Genomic DNA, 27,478 nt, shown 5'->3' with positions numbered 1-27,478 from the left:
GGGCGGCGATCAGCTCTTACAGAAGGTAGGTACTGCAGGGAATTCAGGGCCCGAGTGATCTCCTGGACTACTTTTGATCGCCTAGATAGGTCGGAATGGAATTTCCCAGATTTTTCCCCCCAAATTGGCCTGGGTTTTTTTTTTTAACCTGTTTTTTTTTTCCTCTCCCAGGTGCTCACATGGTTTGGGGTGGGGTGGAGTGTACATGTTGTGATACACAAGGTATCACAGTTGTGTGGGACAGGCTCAATGGACCAGATGGTCTTTGCATGTCCGTCATTGTTCGTATCTTCGTATGTAATGTGGCTTAACTACGACCTCAGATGTTTACCCCTCATCACAATCTTTGGGTTTTGGTGCATGATATTTACCCGGGTTCAGCCTTAGTGGCCACTCCCATAAGAACATCAGAAATAGGTGCAGGAGTAGGCCATACGGCCCCGCGAGCCTGCTCCGCCATTTAATAAGATCATGGCTGATCCGATCATGGACTCAGCTCCACTTCCCTGCCCACTCCCCATAACCCCTTATTCCTTTCATGTCCCTTACAATCTGGAGTGCACCCTTTTCTTCCCTTTATCTAGTTAAACAGCAGCATGGCCCAGGGATTGGAACAGAAACTTCTTACTTCTTAAACTGGCTCCACATGAATTCACCTCTCTTTACGAAAGGAGGACTAAAGCAGCACTTTACCAAGATGGGCCACAGCTTTGGCTTGTCCACTGAAGGAGACCATTCAACCCGTGCCAGCCTTCTGACACAGCCATTCCACTGCCCACATTTTTGTTTTTCAAATATTTATGCACTACCTTTCTCAGCCGTGAATCAGCGGGTAGCACTCTCTCCACCGAGTCAGAAGGCCGTGGGTTTAAGTCACACTCCAGCGACTTGAGCACATAATCCAGACTGACACAGAGTACTGAAGGACTTCCTGCACCGTCGGAGGTGCCAGCTTTCAGATGAGACATTAAACCGAGGCTCCGCCTGCCCTCTCTCAGGTGGATGGAAAAGATCCCTGGCACTATTTGAAGAAGAGCAGGGGAGTACTCCCCAGTGATTGCCAACATTTATCCTCAACCAACACCTAAAAACAGATGATCTGGTTATTTATGTTTTTGCTGTTTGTGGGAGTTTGCTGTGTGCAAATTGGCTGCTGCGGTTTCTACACTAAAACAGTGACTACACTTCAAAAGTACTTCACTGACTGCAAAGCGCTTTGGGAGGTTGTGAAAGGCGCTACATAAATGCAATATCTTTCTTTCTTTTATAAGTTACGATGGATTCTGCTTCCACCACAGGAACTGTGTTTCTCGTATTGGACTGTTCAGTCACTGAAGGACTCATTTTTAGAGTGGAAGCAAGTCTTCCTCGATTCTGAGGGACTGCCTCTGATGATGATGAGGGGGCATTCCAGGTCCTAACAACACTCTGGATTAAAATAATCCTCCTGACCTTTCCCTTTGTATTTTTATTTTGGTGGCGAGCTTGAATTTATAGCCTCTAGTTACTGGCTCAGTAAGAATGGCATTCTGCATCATGTACCACATGGTGCGGTACTGCTGGAATTTTTGCACGAATCAGCTCATGACCTTACCTGGGTGAAGGCAGGAATATTGGACGGCACAGTTGTCAATCCCAGTGATCCACACTCCACCGTTGTACTGTAGCACCGGCATCCCGCCAGACAGCCCTGGGACCTCAGCACCTGGACACTGAGTATTACAAGTGTGGCGATGAAGTCCATTGGGTCAGAGTCAGTCCTGTGTGCAAATAAATAGCAGAGCAATTAAGAACATAAGAACATAAGAATTAGGAACAGGAGTAGGCCATCTAGCCCCTCGAGCCTGCTCCGCCATTCAACAAGATCATGGTTGATCTGGCCGTGGACTCAGCTCCACTTACCCGCCCGCTCACCATAACCCTTAATTCCCTTATTGGTTAAAAATCCATCTATCTGTGATTTGAATACATTCAATGAGCTAGCCTCAACTGCTTCCCTGGGCAGAGAATTCCACAGATTCACAACCCTCTGGGAGAAGAAATTCCTTCTCAACTCGGTTTTAAATTGGCTCCTCCATATTTTGAGGCTGTGCCCCCTTGCTCTAGTCTCCCCGACCAGAGGAAACAACCTCTCTGCCTCTATCTTGTCTATCCCTTTCATTATTTTAAATGTTTCTATAACATCACCCCTCATCCTTCTGAACTCCAACGAGTAAAGACCCAGTCTACTCAATCTATCATCATAAGGTAACCCTCTCATCTCCGGAATCAGCCTCCTGAATCGTCTCTGTACCCCCTCCAAAGCTAGTATATCCTTCCTGAAGTAAGGTGACCACAACTGCACGCAGTACTCCAGGTGCGGCCTCACCAATACCCTATACAGTTGCAGCAGGACCTCCCTGCTTTTGTACTCCATCCCTCTCGCAATGAAGGCCAACATTCCATTCGCCTTCCTGATTACCTGCTGCACCTGCAAACTAACCTTTTGGGATTCATGCACAAGGACCCCCAGGTCCCTCTGCACCGCAGCATGTTGTAATTTCTTCCCATTCAAATAATATTCCTTTGACTGTTTTTTTTTCCCAATGTGGATGACCTCACACTTTCCGACATTGTATTCCATCTGCCAAACCTTAGCCCATTCGCTTAACCTATCTAAATCTCTTTGCAGCCTTTCTGTGTCCTCTACACAACCCGCTTTCCCACTAATCTTTGTGTCATCTGCAAATTTTGTTACACTACACTCTGTCCCCTCTTCCAGGTCATCTATGTATATTGTAAACAGTTGTGGTCCCAGCACCGATCCCTGTGGCACACCACTAACCACCAATTTCCAACCCGAAAAGGACCAATTTATCCCGACTCTCTGCTTTCTGTTCGCCAGCCAATTCTCTATCCATGCTAATACATTTCCTCTGACTCCGCGTACCTTTATCTTCTGCAGTAACCTTTTGTGTGGCACCTTATCGAATGCCTTTTGAAAATCTAAATATACCACATCCATCGGTACACCTCTATCCACCATGCTCGTTATATCCTCAAAGAATTCCAGTAAATTAGTTAAACTTATGAATCCATGCTGCGTCTGCTTGATTGCACTATTCCTATCTAGATGTCCCGCTATTTCTTCCTGAATGATAGTTTCAAGCAATATCACCACCACGGATGTTAAACTAACCGGCCTATAGTTACCTGCCTTTTGTCTGCTCCCTTTTTTAAACAGAGGCGTTACATTAGCTGCTTTCCAATCCGATGGTACCTCCCCAGAGTCCAGAGAATTTTGGTAGATTATAACAAATGCATCTGCTATAACTTCCGCCATCTCTTTTAATAGCCTGGGATGCATTTCATCAGGACCAGGGGACTTGTCTACCTTGAGTCCCATTAGCCTGTCCAGCACTACCCCCCTAGTGATAGTGATTGTCTCAAGGTCCTCCCTTCCCACATTCCTGTGACCAGCAATTTTTGAAATGGTTTTTGTGTCTTCCACTGTGAAGACCAAAGCAAAATAATTGTTTAAGGTCTCAGCCATTTCTACATTTCCCATTATTAAATCCCCCTTCTCATCTTCTAAGGGACCAACATTTACTTTAGTCACTCTTTTCCGTTTTATATATCTGTAAAAGCTTTTACTATCTGTTTTTATGTTTTGGCAAGTTTACCTTCGTAATCTATCTTTCCTTTCTTTATTGCTTTCTTAGTCATTCTTTGCTGTCGTTTAAAACTTTCCCAATCTTCTATTTTCCCACTAATCTTGGCCACCTTATACGCATTGGTTTTTAATTTGATACTCCCCTTTATTTCCTTGGTTATCCACGGCTGGTTATCCCTTCTCTTACCGCCCTTCTTTTTCACTGGAATATATTGTTGTTGAGCACTATGAAAGAGCTCCTTAAAAGTCCTCCACTGTTCCTCAATTGCGCCACCGTTTAGTCTGTGTTTCCAGTCTACTTTAGCCAACTCTGCCCTCATCCCACTGTAGTCCCCTTTGTTTAAGCATAGTACGCTCATTTCAGACACTACTTCCTCACCCTCAATCTGTATTACAAATTCAACCATTCTGTGATCACTCATTCCGAGAGGATCTTTTACTAGGAGATCGTTTATTATTCCTGTCTCATTACACAGGACCAGATCTAAGATAGCTTGCTCCCTTATAGGTTCTGTAACATACTGTTCTAAGAAACAATCCCGTATGCATTCTATGAATTCCTCCTCCAGGCTACCCCATGCGATTTGATTTGACCAATCGATATGTAGGTTAAAATCCCTCATGATTACTGCCGTTCCTTTTTCACATGCCTCCATTATTCCCTTGATTATTGTCCGCCCCACCGTGAAGTTATTATTTGGGGGCCTATAAACTACGCCCACCAGTGACTTTTTCCCCTTACTATCCCTAATCTCCACCCACAATGATTCAACATTTTGTTCATTAGAGCCAATATTGTCTCTCACAACTGCCCTGATATCATCCTTTATTAACATAGCTATCCCACCTCCTTTCCCTTCCTGTCTATCTTTCCGAATCATCAGATACCGCTGTATGTTTAATTCCCAGTCTTGGCCACCCTGCAACCACATTTCTGTAATGGCCACCAAATCATACCCATTTGTAATGCTTTGTGCCGACAACTCATTTACTTTATTTCGAATGCTGCGTGCATTTAGGTAGAGTGTTTTAATACTAGTTTTTAAACCATGATTTTTAGTTTTGACCCCTCCTGCAGCCCCTTTATATTCATTGGCCCTTTTTGTTTTTTGCATTAATACCCCAATAAATTCAATCCGCACTCAAAGGGTCTTCCCAACAATGAGGCTAACACTTAATATCCAAGTCATTTTCATTTCTCTATTTGCTCTCATGCCTTCTTGCCCTGGAGAAGGTTGTGGTCAGCCGCCTTCTTGAACCTCTGCAATGTGTGTGTTGAAAGGACTCCCACAGTGCTGTTAGGGAGAGAGTTCCATGATTTTGACGCAGCGATGATGAAGGCGAGATATGTACAAGTCAGGATGATGTGTGATTTGGAGGTGCTGTCAACGGCCAACGTGCTCTACTCAGCTTCTCATAGTTCTCAATCCCTTCTCTCTCAACAACAACTTGTATTTATAAGAACATAAGTATTGTGTTCCTAACACAGATGAGACTGCACACAGGGAGGTTAAAGTAACAGTGACCTCAGTCTTTATTAAGACACTCCAGAGTGAGGAACAGACCTTAGGGGCAGGCTTATATACAGTTCTCCCAAGGGATGTTGGGATCCCTTGGGACTTCAGGGGATGAGCTCCCTGGTGGCAGAACATGGGAGTGCATGCTTTACAGATACACAACATCACTCCCCCCACAAAGTCAAAGTGAAAACTATTTACAAGGTGAGGCGGTCGGGAGCCTATCTTTCCCTGGTGGACCGCCTTGGTACAAATGTCTGTTATGGTGTGTTGGCTGTGCCCTCGCTGGGCTGACGTGTTGTTGGCCCTGCAGGGCTGCTGGGTGAGCCTGGCCTTGCTGGGCTGTTGGGCGTGATGGGTTCAATTTCCTGGTCCGGCGTGGTGTCGTTGATCCTTTGGGTGGGTGTTGTGGGCTCGAAAAAGGTGGTGTCTGCTGTGGGTTGTTCAGGGCAGTCTGAGAACTGCAGCCTCGTTTGGTCCAGGTGTTTTCTGCAAATTTTTCCATTGTCTAGTTTGACTACAAACACCCTACTCCCTTCTTTAGCTATCACCGTGCCCGCGATCCACTTGGGACCATAGTTTAGCACATACGCAGGGTCATTCAGATCAATTTCCCGTGACACAGTGGCGCGATCATAGTTTACATTTTGTTGCTGCTGCCTGCTCTCTACCTGATCGTGCAGATTGGGGTGAACCAGCGAGAGACTGGTTTTAAATGTCCTTTTCATGAGTAGCTCAGCTGGGGGCACCTCTGTGAGTAAGTGGGGTCTCGTGCGGTAGCTGAGCAGTACTCGGGGCAGGCGGGTTTGGAGTGAGCCTTCTGTGACTCGTTTAAGGCTCTGTTTGATTGTTTGTACTGCCCGCTCTGCCTGCCCATTGGAGGCTGGTTTAAACAGGGCAGAGGTGACATGTTTGATCCCATTGTGGGTCATGAATTCTTTAAATTCGGCACTGGTGAAACACGGCCCATTGTCACTGACCAGTATGTCAGGTAGGCCGTGGGTGGCAAACATGGCCCTCAGGCTTTCAATGGTGGCAGTGGCGGTGCTTCCCGACATTATTTCACATTCAATCCATTTTGAAAAAGCATCCACCACCACCAGGAACATTTTACCGAGAAATGGGCCCGCATAGTTGACATGGATCCTCGACCATGGTATTGAGGGCAAGGACCACAGACTTAGTGGTGCCTCTCTGGGCGCGTTGCTCAACTGAGCACATACGCTGCATTGCAGTACACAGGACTCTAAGTCAGAGTCGATACCGGGCCACCACATGTGGGATCTGGCTATCGCTTTCATAATTATTATACCTGGGTGTGTGCTGTGGAGATCCGAGATGAACGTCTCCCTGCCCTTTTTTGGTAGCACTACGCGGTTACCCCACAACAGGCAGTCTGCTTGAATGGACAGCTCGTCCTTTCGCCGCTGGAACGGCTTGATTGGCTCTTGCATTTCAACGGGGATGCTGGCCCAGCTCCCAAGCATTACACAGTTTTTTACTAGGGACAGCAGAGGATCTTGACTGGTCCAAGTCCTAATCTGGCGGGCCATGACAGGTGATTTATCATTTTCAAACGCTTCCATAACCATCAACAAGTCTGCGGGCTGCGCCACTATCAACAAGTTTGCAGGCTGCGCCATTTCCACCTCCGTGGTGGGCAATGGTAACCGACTGAGAGCATCCGCACTGTTCTCGGTGCCTGGCCTGTGGCAGATGGTATAGTTATACGCTGATAGCGCGAGTGCCCACCTTTGTATGCGGGCTGAGGCATTAGTATTTATCCCCTTATTTTCAGCAAACAGGGATGTGAGGGGCTTGTGATCGGTTTCCAGCTCAAGTTTGAGGCCAAACAGGTACTGATGCATTTTCTTTACCCCGAACACACATGCTAATGTCTCTTTCTCAATCATGCTGTCGGCCCTCTCGGCCTTAGACAAGCTCCTGGAAGCATAGGCGACAGGTTGCAATTTCCCCGCAACGTTAGCTTGTTGTAATACACACCCGACTCTGTACGACGACACGTCACATGCTTTTATATGGATTATACAATACAAGCAGCTTGTTGGAGCATAAAATGTTTCTGGCTTTCTCAAAAGCAATTACTTGGTTTTTTTCCCCATACCCAGTTCTCACCTTTATGCAATAACACATATAGGGGCTCTAAAAGGGTGCTTAACCCCGGTAGGAAGTTACCAAAATAGTTGAGGAGTCCCAGGAACGGCCGCAGCTCCGTGACGTTCTGTGGCCTGGGCGCGTTCCTGATAGCCTCTGTCTTGGCGTATGTGGGCCGAATGCCGTCCGCCGCGATCTTTCTCCCCAAAACCTCCACTTCTGTTGCCATGAAGACGCATTTCAATCTCTTCAGCCGCAGCCCTACACGATCCAGTCGCTGGATGACCTCCTCCATGTTTTGTAGGTGCTTGGCGGTGTCCTGACCCGTGACTAATATGTCGTCCTGAAAGACCACCGTGTGTGATACCAACTTGAGTAGGCTCTCCATGTTTCTCTGGAAGATCGCTGCAACCGACCGAATTCCAAACGGGCATCTGTTTTAGATGAACAGTCCCTTGGGCGTGTTGATGCAGGTGAGGCCCTTCAAAGACTCCTCCAGCTCCTGCGTCATGTAGGCCGAAGTTAGGTCGAGCTTGGTGAATATCTTGCCTCCTGCCAGCGTCGCAAATAGGTCGTCTGCCTTAGGTAACGTGTATTGGTCCTGTAGCGAGAAATGGTTAATAGTTACTTTATAATTGCCGCAAATCCTGACCGTGCCATCACTTTTGAGTACTGGAACAATCGGGCTGGCCCACTCACTGAATTCCACTGGGAAGATGATGCCTTCGCATTGCAGCCTGTCCAGCTCGATTTCCACTCTCTCCCTCATCATGTGAGGTACCGCTCGCGCTTTGTGGTGAATGGGTCGTGCCTCTGGGACCAAGTGGATCTGCATCTTCGCCCCGGAAAAGATTCCAATGCCTGGCTCAAAAAGGGAAGGAAATTTGTTAAGAACCTGGGTACATGAGGCCTCATCGACATGTGATAGCGCTCGGATGTCATCCCAGTTCCAGCGGATTTTGCCCAGCCAGCTCCTTCCAAGCAGTATGGGGCCATCACCCGGGACAATCCAGAGTGGCAGTTCGTGCACCATGCCCTCGTAGGTGACCTTGACCATGGAGCTGCCCAGGACAGTGATAAGCTCTTTGGTATACGTTCTCAGTTTCGTGTGGATGGGGCTCAGGGCTGGTCTGAGTGCCTTGTTGCGCCACAGTCTCTCAAACATCTTTTTACTCAAGATGGATTGGCTAGCGCCAGTGTCCAGTTCCATGGCTACGGGTAAGCCATTCAATTTTACGTTTCGCATTATAGGTGGACATTTCATCGAAAATGTGTGCACTCCGTGTACTTCAGCATCTGCCTCCTCTCTCTGAGGCTCAAAATTGCTTTGATCCACCATGGACCGATCTTCCTCTGACACGTGGTGGTTAGTAGGTTTTGCAGAGCTTGCAGCTCGTTTGCAAGCTCGTTGGAGGTGCCCCATTGTTCCACAGCTTTTGCGAACATACCCTTTGAAGCGGCATGAATAGGCTGAATGGAAGCCTCCACAATGCCAACAAGGTGTGAATTGCCTTGCATTCATCCTTTGTTACAGACTCTGAGTCATCTGGGTCACCTGAGGCCTGCTGGCAGTTGCAGACTCGTGGTTTCTGCCCTGTACATTTCTGCTCGCAAACACAGTTCCAGTTAATTAATGAACATTGCTAGCACTTGTGTGCTGAGAGATTTGTTTGGTGTTATCACTGGTGGACATAAACGCCTGTGCTATCGCAATGGCCTTACTGAGGGTTGGTGTCTCTACAGTCAAAAGTTTTCGTAGGACGGTCTCATGGCCAATGCCCAGGACAAAAAAGTCTCCAGGTAGCCATCAAACTCACATTGTCCTGCAAGTTGCCTTAGCTCGGCGACGTAGCTCGCCACTTCCTGACCTGGCACGAGGTAGAACCGATACCTCGCCATTCGCACACTCTCCCTCGGGTTAAGATGCTCCCGAACCAGTGTACACAGCTCCTCATCCGACTTATCTGTGGGTTTCACCGGAGCCAGAAGATTCTTCATGAGGCTGTAGGTCGGTGCCCCGCAAACTGTGAGGAGGACCGCTCTCCTTTTTGCAGCGCTTCCTTCTCCATCCAGCTCGTTGGCTGCAAAGTACTGGTCTAGCAGGTCGACATCGGCTTCCCAGTCCTCACCCTCCGAGAACTTCTCCAGGATGCCCACAGTTTGCTGCACCTTTACATTGGATTCGTATTCTCGTCGCCAGTTATTGTGTTCCAAACACAGATGAGGCTGCACACAGGGAGGTTAAAGTAACAGTGACCTCAGTTTTTAATAAGACACTCCAGAGTGAGGAACAGGCCTGAGGGGGCGGCTTATACAGTGCTCCCAAGGGATGCTGGGATCCCTTGGGACTTCAGGGGATGAGCTCCCTGGTGGCTGAACATGGGAGTGCATGCTTTACAGATACACAACAATAAGAACATAAGAAATAGGAGTAGGAGTAGGCCATACAGCCCCTCAAGCCTGCTCCGCCATTCAATATGATCATGGCTGATCCGATCATGGACTCAGGTCCACTTCCCTACCCGCTCCCCATAACCCCTTAATTCCTTATCGGTTTAGATTTATATAGTGCCTTTAACATAGTGAAATGTCGCAAGGCGCTTCACAGGAGTATTATGAGATCAAAAATTTGACACCTTGCCGCATAGGGAGAAATTAGCGCAGGTGACCAAAAGCTTGGTCAAAGAGGTAGGTTTTAAGGAGTGTCTTGAAGGAGGAAAGAGAGGTAGAGAGGCGGAGAGGTTTAGGCAGGGAGTTCCAGAGTTTAGGGCCTAGGCAACAGAAGGCACGGCCACCAATGGAGAGGTGAAGATTGTGTGAGCAGCCTATATGAGGGGGAGAGGAGGGGAAGGGATTGTACTCTTCAGGGCAGAGCATCTGTCCATCATCTCCTTATCTCGCCCCACCCCCCAACCTTGACTCACCTCATGGGATAGGGGGGGGGCCACTGCATGTACACAGCGCGATCCGAGTATCATTTCCACCATCAAGAGGGAGCCCGCCAGTACAAGCAAGAAAACTCCAGTGGTGGTGTAGTCCCTGCTTCAAGGCTCCCACCGCAGGCCTCGGCTAAAGCTCAGGCCTCTGGCAGCTAAACCTTTTTGGGTCCGACTGGAGGGTGAAGAGGCCTCTTCAAGGACCCCTCTCTCCATTGGGGGGGGAATCTCGAAACTGTTGCCACCATTTCCCATGGGCCCACCTTCGGCAAGGCTGCCGAGGGTCACTAACTCTGATCCGACGGATTCCTGGAGGTTTCATCACATGACCTCCCGCCTCCAACCGCTCCGCCCCCACCATTGGCTGCCCGACACATCCATCGTCGCGGCGACCCGTCTTCCCACAGCCAATTGGAAAGCAAGATAAAGCTCTTCACTACCCTGTTGGTCCCTGACTCTCAGTCAAACAGCCCTTCATCCCATCGTCAATCATCTCACAATGAGTTGAAGTGCGCAAAGAAAATGTGAAAGGCACACGTTTCTTTTTCTACCTCTATGACTACATCTCCCGGGTGCTGCTCGATGGCATGTTTCGGAGATGAATCTTCGATTCCTGGCGACTCCAGACTTACCCTGGAGAGCAGCAGGCTGGTGGTCCCGCGGAGGCCGCTCACCAGCTTTTAAGTGGAAGAACCCGCAGGAGTGTGAACATTTAAATAGGCCGAGCAGCCAGTTAAGGGGGCCGCGTATGAAAAAAACAATTACAGGGAACATTGCCCACTATCACCTTCTCAAGGACACTCCCAGTGCCGTGCTGAGGGAGCGCTGCACTGTCGGAGGTGCCGTCTTTCGGATGAGACGTTAAACCGAGGCCCTGTCTGCCCTCTCAGGTGGACGTAAAAGATCCCATGGCACTATTTCAAAGAAGAGCAGGCGAGTTATCCCCGGTGTCTTGTCGCCAATATTTATCCCTCAATCGACATCACAAAAACAGATTATCTGGTCATTATCACATCGCTGTTTGTGGGAGCTTGCTGTGCGCAAATTGGCTGCCGCGTTTCCCACATTACAACAGTGGCTGCACTCCAAAAGTACTTCATTGGCTGTAAAGCGCTCTGGGACGTCCGGTGGTTGTGAAAGGCACTCTGGAAATGTAAGTCTTTCTTTTCTCGGGACGGGCAATAAATGCCAGCCTTGCCTGCGACTCACAAAGCCTGAGAATTGTATGAATATAAAAGAAGAGCCGACACTGAGCTATAACTTACCAGACAGTTAAATCACTCCTCGGTGAATAGGGCACCTGTACAGAAGCTGAGCCTGGGTCACACGCGTGTTGTACAGTCCCAGACAGGACGGAATCAATCCCCGCCATGTCAGTCCATAGCAGTCCTTAGGGTTCAGCATTGAATAGAAACATAGAAACATAGAAAATAGAAACAAGAGCAGGCCATTCGACCCTTCGAGCCTGCACCACCATTCAATATGATCATGGCTGATCATGCAACTTCAGTACCCCACTCTCTCTCCATACCTCTGATCACTTTAGCCGTCAGGGCCACATCTAACTCCCTTTTGAATATATCTAACGAAACTGGCCTCAACAACTTTCTGTGGTAGAGAATTCCACAGGTTCACAATTCTCTGGGTGAAAAAGTTTCTCCTCATCGCGGTCCTATATGGCTTAACCTTTCCCCTGCTGCAGTCACTCACTGTTAGATGCGATAACCGATCCGGATCTTACTTCTCCGCTCCTCGTGAATCGATAACTCGGCGAGAGGTGTAAATGCACAACTGTGCCAGCACCTCCTGGTCTATCCCGACCTTCAGTATCAGGCTGTGCTTTATTGCTTCCTCATTGCAAAACTGCAGCACGCAGCAAAGGTGTACCTTGCGCTGTAGCGCTGTCCTCCTGTCACACCTTTGTGTACATTTGGTGACTTACAAGTCTGAGAGAATAAATTACACCTTCTCAATACAAGTCCTTGTTTAGAAATAGCTCCCCCCCACCCTCCCACCCATCACCACCACACATGCCCCGGGCTACCCACCGAGACAAGCAGACATGCACAGCAAAACGTGCAGCCAAGCCAAGCCCGCACGGATTACTGTCTCAGATCCAGGAGGCAGCCCTCTGGTGGGATTTATCCTCAGATAAAGAACGGTGGAGTTTTCGTTTGTAAATGACATTTTCTCACTTGTACCCTCAATCTCTCTGGCACGGTGGGTGGGCTCAGGTGAATAACAGGACTATTTTCTTTTGTTTTTTTGCTTGACAGCAGACAGAGACACTCACTGTGAATAACTAGCGAGCAGGAGAGTCGGCAGATAGCCAGGCCTCGCAGCTGTTTTGTAGAGCAGCCAATGATACCACGGGGACATGAGGCGGAGACTTCAATCTCCCGTCAAACATTGACAGGGATTGTTCAATGCTCATCGCGCCTAATATTTAATGCAACAAAAAAACAATCTAACAGCACTTGCAAACTGCCCAACCCCTCCCCCCACTCCCAATCCGTTGACCCACATGTATAAATTAAGCTGCAGACTCCCGGGTACCTGGGTTGTTAGCGGTAATGCCTTTGCTTGTGTGCGGGGGGCAGATGATAAGTGACTGAAGCACAAAGGATTGTGGCATGTGCGATGGGGAGACGGAGCAAACTGCTTCCCCATCGCTCCCTCTCAAATGCGATACTGCGCCTGTTTTCTGTTAGCAGCGTGCGCCAGGTCTGACATTATCTGCCAGGAAGGAGCAGGCAGCACTCTTGTCTCTGAGTCAGAAGGTTGTGCGGTCGAGTCCCACTCTAGAGACTTGAGCACAAAAATCTAGGCCGACGCTCCAGTGCAGTGCTAACAGAGCGCTGCACTGTCTTTCAGATGAGGTGTTAAAGAAAAAAGACTTGCATTTATATAGCACCTTTCACAACCACCGAACGTCGCAAAGCACTTTACAGACAATGAAGTACTTTTGGAGTGTAGTCACTGTTGTAATATGGGAAACGCGGCAGCCAACTTGCGCACAGCAAGCTCCCACAAACTGCAATGTGATAATGACCAGATAATCTGTTTTTGTTATGTTGATTGAGGGATAAATATCGGCCAGGACACCGGAGATAACTCCCCTGCTCTTCTTTGAAATAGTGCCGTGGGATCTTTTATGTCCACCTGAGAGCAGACAGGGCCTCGGTTTAACGTCTCATTCAAAAGATGGTATCTCCTGTGATATATTCTTTACAACATCACAAACACACACATACACAAGATGTCTCTACACGAACTTGTCATGTGACCTTGTCACATGATCCTTTTATTAGATACACCAGCAGTTGAATTACCTCAGTAGCCCACTAGGTGCAACAGTAGCCCACTAGGTGGAGCTCTATATTACATTGCTCCCTCCTTAATGAAGAAGTAATCATAACAAAATAATCATCATACATAATTTGCATGATTATACACAACAAAAGATATGGACTTATTTGGCCATATTTACAAATCAAACTTAACCACTGGTTTTCTATTTCTAAGAGGATATCTTCGCTCCCGAACAGAACTTTCCAAATGTGGTGTCGAACTTAGACATTCTAGGCTGATCCTGAGGAGAATCTTTTGGACTCTCTACAACTTCAGATTGTTTATCTGCCTGACTCAGGCTCAGACTTAAATTCTGACCTTCTCTTGGACTTCTTTCTAGTACATCTGATATAGGATTTGCTATTGGTACTTTACTTGTAACAAGACTATCTGACTCATGAGCAAAAGTCAAATCATCCCAACTTTCAACTCCTTCCACATCTGTCGGTAAAATATGATCTATATGAACAAACCTAACCTTTCCATGATCAACATCATGACCAAATATGTGCGAGGACCACATATCTTCACTATTCTTCCTGGTAACCACTTTAACCATTTATGTGATCATTCTTTACTCTAACCTTCTGATTCAGTTTCACACTTCTCTCTCCGATTCTTTTTCTGTCTTAATTGTTTCTCTTCTCTGACTGTGCTAAGTTTGGCTTTAACAACGAGAACCTGGTTTGTGGCTGTCGTTTGAAAAACAACTCTGCTGATGTTCTATCAGTAGTTATATGAGGATTATTACGATAATAATTAGAAAATTTGTCAATTTGTGGTCCAACACTAACTGGCGTTTCTTTGGATTTGGATCCAACATTTATATGATGGGGCACATTTTACAATTTGTACTGTGCATTCTGCTACACAATTTGAAGCAGGATGGTACGGTAGAACTTGGGTATTTTTCACACCATTCCTGCTCATGAACTGTGCAAATTTTTCTGAACAAAATTGTGGCCCATTAACAGACACAATTTCTTCTGGGAGGCCATATGAAGAAAACAATCTTCGCAAATTGTCTAGTGTTTTACTTGTTATTTTCAACACCGGAAACACCTCTACCCACTTCAAATGGCTATGAATCGCAATGAACAATTGTTGTCCTTCTAGCTCAGCAAAATCTACATGTAACCTTTGCCACACCCTGGGAGGCCATTTCCATGGTTAAAGTGGTTACCAGGAAGAATAGTGAAGATATGTGGTCCTCGCATGGAAATGGTACTGATGGTGGCTTTTTTCTTACCAATTGACATATTGTACCCTGAGTAATGATGTATACTATATCTTTATCTAGACCTGGCCACCATAAGTAACTGCATGCAAAACACTTGGTCAAGCACATTCCCAGGTGCTGGTCATGAAGATCTCCTAACAATTTGGACTTGAACTTATTTCGAATAACTACTCTTGCACCCCACATGATACAATCTTTATCCACTGATAATTCATTTCTACGAACAAAGTAAAGGTGAATATATTTCTCTGATACCTGGTTTGGCCAGCCATTTGCTATGTAATTATAGAAACATAGAAACATAGAAACATAGAAAATAGGTGCAGGAGTAGGCCATTCGGCCCTTCGAACCTGCACCGCCATTCAATGAGTTCATGGCTGAACATGCAACTTTAGTACCCCATTCCTGCTTTCTTGCCATAACCCTTGATCCCCCTAATAGTAAGGACTACATCTAACTCCTTTTTGAATATATTTAGTGAATTGGCCTCAACAACTTTCTGTGGTAGAGAATTCCACAGGTTCACCACTCTCTGGGTGAAGAAGTTTCTCCTCATCTCGGTCCTAAATGGCTTACCCCTTATCCTTAGACTGTGACCCCTGGTTCTCGACTTTCCCAACATTGGGAACATTCTTCCTGCATCTAACCTGTCTAAACCCGTCAGAATTTTAAATGTTTCTATGAGATCCCCTCTCATTCTTCTGAACTCCAGTGAATACAAGCCCAGTTGATCCAATCTTTCTTGATATGTCAGTCCCGCCATCCCAGGAATCAGTCTGGTGAACCTTCGCTGCACTCTCTCAATAGCAAGAACGTCCTTCCTCAAGTTAGGAGACCAAAACTGTACACAATACTCCAGGTGTGGCCTCACCAAGGCCCTGTACAACTGTAGTAACACCTCCCTGCCCCTGTACTCAAATCCCCTCGCTATGAAGGCCAACATGCCATTTACTTTCTTAACTGCCTGCTATATCTGCATGCCAACCTTCAATGACTGATGTACCATGACACCCAGGTCTCGTTGCACCTCCCCTTTTCCTAATCTGTCACCATTCAGATAATAGTCTGTCTCTCTGTTTTTACCACCAAAGTGGATAACCTCACATTTATCCACATTATACTTCATCTGCCATACATTTGCCCACTCACCTAACCTATCCAAGTCGCTCTGCAGCCTCATAGCATCTTCCTCGCAGTTCACACTGCCACCCAACTTAGTGTCATCCGCAAATTTGGAGATACTACATTTAATCCCCTCGTCTAAATCATTAATGTACAATGTAAACAGCTGGGGCCCCAGCACAGAACCTTGCGGTACCCCACTAGTCACTGCCTGCCATTCTGAAAAGTACCCATTTACTCCTACTCTTTGCTTCCTGTCTGCCAACCAGTTTTCAATCCAATAGACATAGAAACATAGAAACATAGAAAATAGGTGCAGGAGTGGGCCATTCGACCCTTCGAGCCTGCACCGCCATTCAATAAGATCATGGCTGATCATTCCCTCAGTACCCCTTTCCTGCTTTCTCTCCATACCCCTTGATCCCCTTAGCCATAAGGGCCATATCTATCTCCCTCTTGAATATATCCAATGAACTGGCATCAACAACTCTCTGCGGTAGGGAATTCCACAGGTTAACAACTCTGAGTGAAGAAGTTTCTCCTCATCTCAGTCCTAAATGGCCTACACCTTATCCTAAGACTATGTCCCCTGGTTCTGGACTTCCCCAACATCGGGAACATTCTTTCCGCATCTAACCTGTCTAGTCCCGTCAGAATCTTATACGTTTCTATGAGATCCTCTCTCATCCTTCTAAACTCAAGTGAATAAAGGCCCAGTTGATCCAGTCTTTCCTCATATGTCAATCCAGCCATCCCTGGAACCAGTCTGGTGAACCTTCGCTGCACTCCCTCAATAGCAAGAACGTCCTTCCTCAGATTAGGAGACCAAAACTGAACACAATATTCCAGGTGCGGTCTCAATACCAAGGCCCTGTACAACTGCAGTAAGACCTCCCTGCTCCTATACTCAAATCCCCTAGCTATGAAGGCCAACATACCATTTGCCTTCTTCACCGCCTGCTGTACCTGCATGCCAACTTTCAGTGACTGATGAACCATGACACCCAGGTCTCATTGCACCTCCCCTTTTCCTAATCTGCCGCCATTCAGATAATATATTTCTGCCTTCTTGTTTTTGCCCCCAAAAAGGATAACCTCACATTTATCCACATTATACTGCATCTGCCATGTATTTGCCCACTCACCTAACCTGTCCAAGTCACCCTGCAGCCTCTTAGCATCCTCCTCACAGCTCACACCGCCACCCAGTTTAGTGTCATCTGCAAGCTTGGAGATATTACACTCAATTCCTTCATCTAAATTGTTAATGTATATTGTGAAGAGCTGGGGTCCCAGCACTGAGCCCTGCGGCACACCACTAGTCACTGCCTGCCATTCTGAAAAGGACCTGTTTATCCCGACTCTCTGCTTCCTGTGTGCCAACCAGTTCTCTATCCAAATCAGTACATTACTCCCAATACCATGCGCTTTGATTTTGCACACCAATCTCTTGTGCGGGACCTTGTCAAAAGCCTTTTGAAAGTCCAAATACACCACATCCACTGGTTCTCCCTTGTCCACTCTGCTATTTACATCCTCAAAAAATTCCAGAAGATTCGTCAAGCATGATTTCACCTTTGATATAACTGGGTCACGTTTGGTTGCTCTACCAATCTCTTCAGCTGTAACTGGCAATTCATCGATGTATAAAAAATAGAACACTTCTTCCTTATTGAGTGTAACTTGTGATGAGGATGGCAACCTGGACATAGCATCAGCATTACCATCTGACTTAGGTACAACAACAATGGGTGTAGCCCAATTACTTAGATCTACCTTAGAGATAATATTCTTAGTTTCTAGTCTTTTAAGTTCTTGCTCAACTTTCTCCTTGAGTGTGTTTGGTATGGGACGTGGCTTGCAGTAAACTGGTCTTGCGTCCTTCGGTACTCTGATATTTGCCTTGAAGCTTTAGGTCGTACTGCCTGGTTCACGAAACACCTTCAGATACTGCTTGATGACATCATCCTTCAATGCAAATCTCATTTCAACATGAAAAATCTCATTCCAATCCACCTTCAGTGATCCCAATCAATTGCTACCTATTAAGGTAGGCTCGTCTCCTGACACTACTAAGAGAGGCAAGCTCTGAAACTGATCCTTGTATTTCACCGATACAGTGATACGTCCTACAACAGGAATTTGGCTCTCCAGAGTAGCCTCGCAGCTCTACAATTTCTCCATTGGATAATCACTCAACTTGTCAAGATATAGCAATTCCGGCACTACGCCCATGGATGCACCAGTGTTGAGTTCCATGGGTACCCTGGTTCCTGCAATGTCTACTTGGAAGACAATACATCGCAAATTGTTGTTAGATATTCTGGTGCTCCTGATGACGTATATCTCCAGAACCTCCTTGTTCTGTTGCTTCTCTTCAATGCTATGTAGTGCTTGGCGATTTCTACTTCTCGCATTGAACATAGGTTTACTTTCCAGTTGACATGCCTTCGCCAGATGCCCAGTTTTCTTGCAGAAGAAATACTCTGCCTTCACATATAGACAACTTTGAGTGAGGTGTTGTCTCAGACACTGATCACATGACTTCAATGCGCTGTTATCTTGGCCAGTTGCTAAGGCCTTGGGACCCAACTACCTTTTCCTTTTAATCTGCAGGCAATTCACTTCGATTGTCTGATGACTGGAAATGGAGCAAAATTTTTGGGAGTATTGGTCGGCCATATCCATCGACATAGCTGTCTGACAAACTAAATCAAAAGTCAAGTTCGGGGCTATCAACAATTTTCTTCTGATTGCTTCATTTTTCATCCCACAAACAAAGTGGTCACGCAATGCTCGGTCCTGAAAGATTCTGAAATGACAGTGAATGGATAGCCTCTTTAAAGCTACAATGTACTCACTGATACTCTCGTCAATTAATTGATGTCATATTCTAAAATGACAACTTTCAACAATTTCCAGGGGCTCATGAATATAGTGCTGTTCTAATTTGGTTAGAATCTCCATCAGTGGCGTGTCCTTTAGCTTCACAGGAACATCAACATTTTCAGGGTTTCATACACCTTGGGGCCTGCTTCAGTCAGGAAAATAGCTCATTTTCTTTCTAACTCCACCCGGTTACGGTTTCCATCATCGGGCACGCTGACGGTACTATTTGCGGTGAAAAACATTTCTAGCCGCTCCACATATGCTCCGAAAATTTCTCGGTCGCGATGGAACTCACCCAAGCACCCAATTAGTTCCATAGGCGCAGCCATCTGGACTCTGGCAATGTCAATAGTGTGCTTGAAGTTTACCTTGGATTTTTAGCTGAGCTGCAAAACAAAAAACCTCTCAAAGTCTCTCTGCTGTTTGGCAGGAATCAGCCACCAACAAAAATTTCAGCTAGGCTGTACAGGAACTTGTCATGTGACCTTGTCACGTGATCCGTTTATTGTATACATCAGTAGTTGTATTACCACAGTAGTCCACTAGGTGGAGCAGTAGTCCACTAGGGGGAGCTCTATATTACACCTCCGACAGTGCAGCACTCCCTCAGCAGAGCACTGGAGTGTCAGCCTCGTTAGATCGAGGCCCCGCCCTCCATCTCAGTTTGGTCATAAAAGATCCCATTGTACTTTTTCGAAGAAGCACAGTGGACTTCTCCCCGGTGTCCTGGCCAATATTTATCCCTCACCCAACATCACTAAAACAGATTATGTCTGGTCACTAGCATATTTCTGTTTGTAGGAGCTTACTGTGCGCAAATTGGCTGCAGCGTTTTTTTTATTCGTTCAGAGGATGTGGATGTCGCTGGCAAGGCCAGCGTTGATTGCCCAACCCAAATTGCCCTCGAGAAGGTGAGCAGCCTTCTTGAACCGCTGCAGCCCGTGTGGTGAAGAAATTACCACAGTGCTGTTAGGGAGGGCGTTCCAGGATTTTGACCCAGTGACGATGAAGGAACGGTGATATATTTCCAAGTCAGCATGGTGTGTGACGTGAAGGGGAACTTGCAGGTGATGGTGCTCCCATGCGCCTGCTGCCCTTGTCCTTCTAGGTAGTAGAGGTCGCGGGTTTGGGAGATGTGTACTTTACAACAGTGACTACACTTCAAAATTGGCTGACAAGTGCTCTGGGGCGCCCAGAGGTCGTGAAAGGCGCTATATAAATACAGGTTCTGTCTTGTTTCTCTCCCTTCCTGACAGGACTGATTTAGCGCTGCAGCACAATTCCATGGGACACCAGCAGCACTTTCTTACTGCAGCCGTGGCCATTCTTCATGTGTGAGCGGCAACAGGCCATTCGACCATGGTAGGAGGGAACATCAGAGACAGGCGAGCAAGTCTTACATGATCTTCCTCGTCCTCCCACCCCCTCTCTCTTACTCCACCTCCCTCTTCCCATCTTCCTCCTCTTCCTCTGATTCCCTACCTCTCTCCCCCTCTCCCCTTTCTCTCTCTCTCCCCTTCTGCTTCCCCGCTCTCCCATTCCCCCCCTTCCCCACCCACTCCCTGCATCTTCCCCTTCGCCATCTCCTCATTCTTCCCCTCCTCTCTCCTCTCCCCTCCTGCCGTGCACCTCCCCTCCAACTTCCTCTCCCCCTCCTCCCTCACTCTTCCCTCTCCCTCCCCTTCCCCTCCCCTCCTCTCCCTCTCCTCTCCCCCTCTTCCCCATCTCCCTCCTCTGTCCTCTCCCCTCCTCCCTCCTTTCCCCTCCTCTCCCTCTTCTCCCCCCCACCACCCTCCTCCCCCTCCTCCCCCTCCTCTTCCTTCCTCTCCACCTCCTCCTTCCTCCCTTTTCCCCCTCCTCCCTCTCCCTCTTCCTCCCTCTCTCTCCCCCTCCTTCCACACTCTCCTCCTCCTTCCTCTCCTCCCCCTACTTCCTCCTCTCCTCGCTCTCCCCCTCCTTCTGCTCCTCCCCCTCCTCCCTCACTCACCCCCTCCTCCCTCCCCCCCCCCTGTCTCCCCCCCCCCCCCCTCAGTCTCACCATATTCTCACATTGCCACACGAGGGCAGACAATGTGGAGAGACAAAAGGACGCTGATTAAACGCAGTGAACTGCACCAAAGTTAAACGATTGAGGTACTGTCTCAGTCTCTCTCTCCATTGTGAAGCAAATATTGACACTGTTTCTCACGACAGTCCCTCTGCCGAGACAGAGAGAACAAAGATGGTTGTTTGTCTTTATCAGACTGCTCACAGCATGGACACCTCTAAATTGCTCGAATGCTCCAGGCAATATTTTAGCCCTGCATCACTGTGAAAGTCCCCTGTGTCAACACTGAACTGTCGTCGTCACCGAGTGACAATCTAATCAGGAGAGGATTTGTGGGCAATGAGAAATGAGAGCTTCTGCTGCTTACACACCATGTTTGTGAAAGTATTCAATCCCTTCCCGGATCGATCACCTTCCACTAGACTAGTCCTGGGCAGTGTTCCCTCTGCGCTGTGCGTGTGCGTGGCCATGCAGTGATCTGCAAGGTCCCACGCAGGCCGCTCACAAACCTTTCCATTGCGAATACCGGGCACGCGCTGAAATCTAACGGGACCGTGCATTGAAAGTAACAGGACGCGCAGAGCAAAGTGCGGCCTACAGGGAATGTTGGCCCTGGGCATTAAACTCAGCGCTCAAAGAGACTCAAAGGGTTCCACTCAGCGTGACGAGGGCGTAACGATGGGTAGCTGGGAACTCACCCAGTCACCCCCCGAAATGCAGGCATGGCAGTCAGCAGACTTGCCCACTCCCAACTGAATGGGGTGGAAGTTTAATGGATGCTGGATCTGCCTGAAATCCTGCTCCCTCCCCACCCGCCTCACCAGGCAATCTACCCACTCTCCTCCCTCTCTCTGACTGCTCGAGTTTTTCCCCCAACGCCTTTCTCTGTTTTATAATGCTACCATTCTGTCCTCTTCCTGGCGAAGCTCTAGATAGGGTAGTGTTCAGACTGTTCGCAACCTTGGTGTCATATTTGACCCCGAAATGGGCTTCCGACCACATATCGCGCCTTCACTAAGACCACCTTTTTCCACCTCCGGAACATCGACCGTCTCAGCTCATCCGCTGCTGAAGCCCTCATCCATGCCTTTGTTACCACTAGACTTGACTATTCCAGCGCATTCCTGGCTGGCCTCCCACATGCCACTAGAAGTGATCCAAAACACGGCTGCCCGTGTCCTAACTTGCACCAAGTCCCGCTCCCCCATCACCCCTGTGCTTGCTGACCTACATTGGCTTCCAGTTAAGCAAAGCCCTCCAAGGCCTCTCTATCCCTCCCTACCTCTGTAATCTCCTTCAGCCTCACAACCCCCCCCCCCCCACCGCCCCGAGATGTCTGCACTCCTCCAAATCTGGCCTCTTGAGCATCCCTGATTATAATTGCTCCACCAGTGATAGCCGTGCATTCAGCTGCCTGGGCCCTAAGCTTTGGAATTCCCTGCCTAAACCTCTCCGCCTCTCTACCTCTGTTTCCTCCTTAAACATTCCTCTTTCACCAAGCTTTTGGTCATCTGCCCTAAATTCTTCTTCTATGGCTTGGTGTCAAATTGTGGTTTGATAACACCACTGTGAAGGCCTTGGGATGTTTGACTATGTTAAAGGCACTACCAGTTGTTGTTGTTGTTGTTAGGGTACTAGGCTAGTCAACCCTGCGAGCCCAAATCCCACCTGAACAAGTTGTGAAATTGAATTTATAAAAATTAGTAGGCTGGCACCAGGAAAGAAGAATGACCATGTAAACGGCTGGAGTGTTGCTACAAAAACCTAACTGGCACATTAATGTCCTTCAGGGAAGGGAACCTGTCACCCCTACCCGGTCTGGCCTGCATGTAACTCCAGTCCCAGGCTATGTGACTGACCGGTGTGGGGGGGGGTAATGCTGTGAGGCGGGGCCAGGTTGTTGGATGATCTTTGTCTTACTGATGTTTAGCGTAAGGCCCATGCTTTCGTACGCCTCGGGGAAGGTGTTGATGATGGCTTGGAGTTGGGCCTCTGAGTGTGTGCAGACGCAAGCGTCATCTGTGTACTATCGTTCAATGACAGAGGATGGGACGACCTTGGATCTAGCCTGGAGGCGACGAAGGGTTGAACAGGTTCGCATTGGTTCTATAATTTCATTCCACTCCAGCGGGGAGCTTGTTGCTAGCGAGATGGAGCATTGCAGCGAGGAAGATCGAGAAGAGGGTTGGTGCAATGACACAGCCCTGCTTGACCCCGGTCCGGACGTGGATTGGGTCTGTGGTGGATCCGTTGGTCCGTTGGCAAGCGAGCTCCAGGTGGGCAGAGGAACCGTTTCAAGGACACCCTCAAAGCCTCCTTGATAAAGTGCAACATCCCCACCGGCACCTGGGAATCCCTGGCCCAAGACTGCCCAAAGTGGAGGAAGAGCATCCGGGAGGGGGCTGAGCACCTCGAGTCTCGTCGTCGAGAGCATGCAGAAATCAAGTGCGGCAAACCAGTCCCACCCTCCCTTTCCTTCAACCACTGTCTGTCCCACCTGTGACAGAGACTGTAATTCCCGTATTGGACTGTACAGCCACCTGAGAACTCACTTTTAGAGTGGAACCAAGCCTTCCTCTTTTTTGAGGGACTGCCTATGATGATGATGCGATTGACTCAGGGCTGGGCAATAAATGCTGCCTTGCCAAGGTAACCCACATCCCAGGAACAAATCCAATACAAAAAGGCTCCCTACAAACTCTTCAGTCCCCTTCGACTGTTCTGCTCAAGGTCCATTGCCCCCTATCCCAGTTTAACCTATTCATCCCTATGACCTAAAACACTCTTACATAAGGACTCCATACTTCCCTCATTTCCCCAAACAAGATACATAGGAACAGGAGGAGGCCATTAATCCCTCGAGCCTGTTCCGCCATTCAATGAGATCATGGCTGATCTGTATCTTAACTCCCACCTTGGTTCCGTCACCCTTAATGCCCTTGCCGAACAAAAATCTATCATTCACACTTTTAAAATATTTCAATTGACCCCCCAGCCTCAACAGATGTTTTGGGGGAGAGAGTTCCAGATTTCCAGTAAACTTTGTGTGGAGAAGTGCTTCCTGGCATCACCCCTGAACGGCCTGGCTCTAATTTTAAGGGCTAGGCGAGATTGCTCAATATTAGCACCAGTCTTTGGCTAGCGAGCATCGCCACATCGCTGCACATTTTCTGGTTCAGAAGCAACCGATTGAGAAAATGTTTAACTTTGACTGGGAAGCCTAATGTGTAAGATGACCCAAAGTATTGATCTCAGCAGAGAAGAGCCCCAGTGGAGTCTGTCAAAGGAAACTTGCACAGATTTGACTTGACTTGACAGACTGTGACATTGTTCAAAGTGGCTCTTGAGAAAAGGAGTCGGCTTTGTTGCGATGGGCTCCAGTGGGGAGTTGCAGATTAAAAGCAGCAGCAGCTTTTCAGTCCCCAGTATGCCAAAGCTGAAGAACATGTAACAGTAAAACCAGTGGTCCTCTCTCCCCTTTGTTATGTTTTCATCCGCTTTCCCCTGTCTCTGGAGTCCTTTGTTCTCCTCTTACTGTCCTGTCTTTGGTGTCTGTAATGCAATGCATTTGCTTCATGGGTTCTTTGCTTAATAATTCATAGCAGCACATTGCTATTAAGAACTGGTTGCTTTATTAGCAGAGGATTAACAATCACACGACACATTACCAGTTCATCCACTAGGCTCACTTTGGATCCCCCAAACCCGACTGGCTGGGGTTTTACTGAGTCTTGTGAACATCATGTGACTGGCTAAGCCACTCCCAACTCAACAGCTCTACAACTATTTGAGTAGAAAACGTTTAATCAAAAGCCCCCTTTTGGCACTACAACCCACAAATTAACAATTTAAAACTATAACGAAATCCTTTAATCTCAACAGCTCTACAACTATTTTACGTTGCACCTGTAAATCTGCACCTGATTAAAGGGGGGCACTAAAACCGACAAACTTAAACAAATTAAATTTTAGACATTGATGGATCAAATTAAAATTTGGTTGCCGGGGGTGATGATGCACTCCAGTCCCTCCGGCGCCCACCTCTCGCGGAAGGCCTCGAGCGTACCGGTGGATACCACGTGCTCCATCTCCAGGGACACCCTGGCCCGGATGTAGGCACGGAAGAGAGGCAGTCAGTCAGGCGAACGACCCCCTCGACCGCCCGCTGCCTGGACCGGCTGATGGCCCCCTTGGCTGTGCCCAGGAGCAGTCCTACGAGGAGGCCCTCGGACCTACCCGCTCCCCTCCGCACTCAACAGCTCTACAACTCTTTTGGGGGGAACAAAATAAACATTAGATCAAGTGCCCCCCAATCTGGGGGACACTCCAAACATTTTTCAACTGCCCTTTTTTTTTTGTTTTTTTAAACTTTTTTGGGGGGGTTTTTTTGTGATTTTTTTGGGCAATAAAATCATAAATTTTACAAGTGCCCCCTATAAAAGGGGAGGGGGACACTAAAAACCCCGGCAATTAAAACAAATTAAACTTTAAAACATAAAATCAAATAAAAATTTGGTTGCCGGGGGTGATGATGCACTCCAGTCCCTCCGGTGCCCACCTCTCGCGGAAGGCCGCGAGCGTACCGGTGGACACCGCGTGCTCCATCTCTAAGGACACCCTGGCCCGGATGTAGGCGCGGAAGAGAGGCAGGCAGTCGGGCTGAACGACCCCCTCGACCGCCCGCTGCCTGGACCGGCTGATGGCCCCCTTGGCCGTGCCCAGGAGCAGTCCTACGAGGAGGCCCTCGGACCTACCCGCTCCCCTCCGCACTCAACAGCTCTACAACTCTTTTGGGGGGAACAAAATAAACATTAGATCAAGTGCCCCCCAATCTGGGGGACACTCCAAACATTTTTCAACTGCCCTTTTTTTTTTGTTTTTTTAAACTTTTTTGGGGGGGTTTTTTTGTGATTTTTTTGGGCAATAAAATCATAAATTTTACAAGTGCCCCCTATAAAAGGGGAGGAGGACACTAAAAACCCCGGCAATTAAAACAAATTAAACTTTAAAACATAAAATCAAATAAAAATTTGGTTGCCGGGGGTGATGATGCACTCCAGTCCCTCCGGCGCCCACCTCTCGCGGAAGGCCGCGAGCGTACCGGTGGACACCGCGTGCTCCATCTCCAGGGACACCCTGGCCCGGATGTAAGCGCGGAAGAGAGGCAGGCAGTCGGGCTGAACGACCCCCTCGACCGCCCGCTGCCTGGACCGGCTGATGGCCCCCTTGGCCATGCCCAGGAGCAGTCCGACGAGGAGGCCCTCGGACCTACCCGCTCCCCTCCGCACTCAACAGCTCTACAAACCCGTGAGCATACTCACAGGTGCATACATTTCATTAAATTTTTTTTTTTTAAAGTGGGGTTTGCGCTCCTGGAAGGAAATGGATCACTAAATCAAGCGCTCCCCTTCCTTTCCTGGAGCGCGTGAGGCAGCAGGCAGGGAAGGGCCATCGCTGCAAGCTCTGCACAGCAAAAACTGACCTGGTCCCCGACGACAGCCGCGATCCAGCCGCGATCCAGCCCGGTGCACTGCAGCAGAGTGCCGGGCTGATTGATCGGGAGTGAAGGTGATTAAAAAAATTGACTGAGAACATTCCAGAAGTTTTTTTTTACTTACCTTGGCCACCTCACCTTTAAGCACTGGCCCCTGAAACCCCCGATCAACGCCTCCTGCAGCTGCTGGTGTTTTCGCCCAGTGATGCTGCAGAGGGCGGAACCGAAGTTCGGGTCTGGGACGCGACTGGGGAACGGCGCACGGCGATGATGTCATGATCTCCAGGCGAAGGGGATCGGGACACAACGCCATACGGCCGCAAAATTCCTGCCGACTATGGGGGGAGTCGACCTTCACGCTGCGCCCGGTCGGGAAGTGAAGGCGATAACAGGAGGCCATAGAATCATAGGCTAGTACAACATAGAAAGAGGCTATTTAGCCCATCGACTCTGAGCTGGCTCTTTCAAACAGCCATCCAGTCAGTCCCACATCCCCGCTCTTTCCCTGTATCACTGTCATTTTTCTCCATATTTATCCAATTCCCTTTTGAAGGCTACTACTAAATCTGTCTTTCTTTTTTATCTCTTCTTTCCCCATTCTCTCTATCTTGTCTGTTTCCTCTTTCTTATGTTTTTTCTTTCTTTCTCTTTCCCCCGTCTCACTTGTTATTTTCTGCATTTCTATCCTCTCTTGCTCTCTCAATCTTACGTGCTTTGCTTTCTTCCTTTTCACACTGTCTTTGCTTCCATTGTGTTTGTCATTCTCCAATTTGTTTTTCTCTGTTTTTTCTTCCTCACACCTGTCTCTCTCTCTCTGTGTCCCTGTCTCTCTCTCTCTCTCGTGCGCCCTGTCTCTCTCACTCTCTCTCTGTCCCTGTCTCTCTCTCTCTCTCTCGTGCAGTCTCTCTCTCTCTCTCTCTCTCTCTGTCCCTGTCTCTCTCTCTCTCTGTCCCTGTCTCTCTCTCTCTCTCTCTCGCCGTCTCTCTCTCTCTCTCTCTCTCTCTGTGTCCCTGTATCTCTCTCTCTCTCTGTCCCTGTCCCTCTCTCTGTCCCTGTCCCTGTCTCTCTCTCTCTTTCTCTGTCCCTGTCTCTCTCTCTCTCTCTCTCTGTCCGT

The 27,478-nt window shown here is 48.1% G+C and overlaps 1 protein-coding gene across 1 annotated transcript in view; it reads right to left on the bottom strand.

Moving 5' to 3' along the window:
• Positions 1-26,677, bottom strand: part of lrrc24 (leucine rich repeat containing 24) — a 273,036-nt gene extending 246,359 nt beyond the window's left edge. The window contains exons 1-3 of the mRNA XM_070880255.1: positions 26,489-26,677; positions 10,719-10,897; positions 1,595-1,760 (exon numbers count right to left, since the gene is read on the bottom strand). Coding sequence (XP_070736356.1) covers positions 1,595-1,760; positions 10,719-10,897; positions 26,489-26,677 — 534 coding nt within the window. The remainder of the gene's footprint in view (positions 1-1,594; positions 1,761-10,718; positions 10,898-26,488) is intronic.
• Positions 26,678-27,478: the final 801 nt, after the last annotated feature.

Source organism: Pristiophorus japonicus, chromosome 5, assembly GCF_044704955.1.
Source record: "Pristiophorus japonicus isolate sPriJap1 chromosome 5, sPriJap1.hap1, whole genome shotgun sequence".
Classification (NCBI taxonomy): Eukaryota; Metazoa; Chordata; class Chondrichthyes; family Pristiophoridae; genus Pristiophorus; species Pristiophorus japonicus.
The sequence above is the reverse complement of the archived record's forward strand: the minus strand, read 5'-3'. Positions and strand labels throughout refer to the sequence as shown.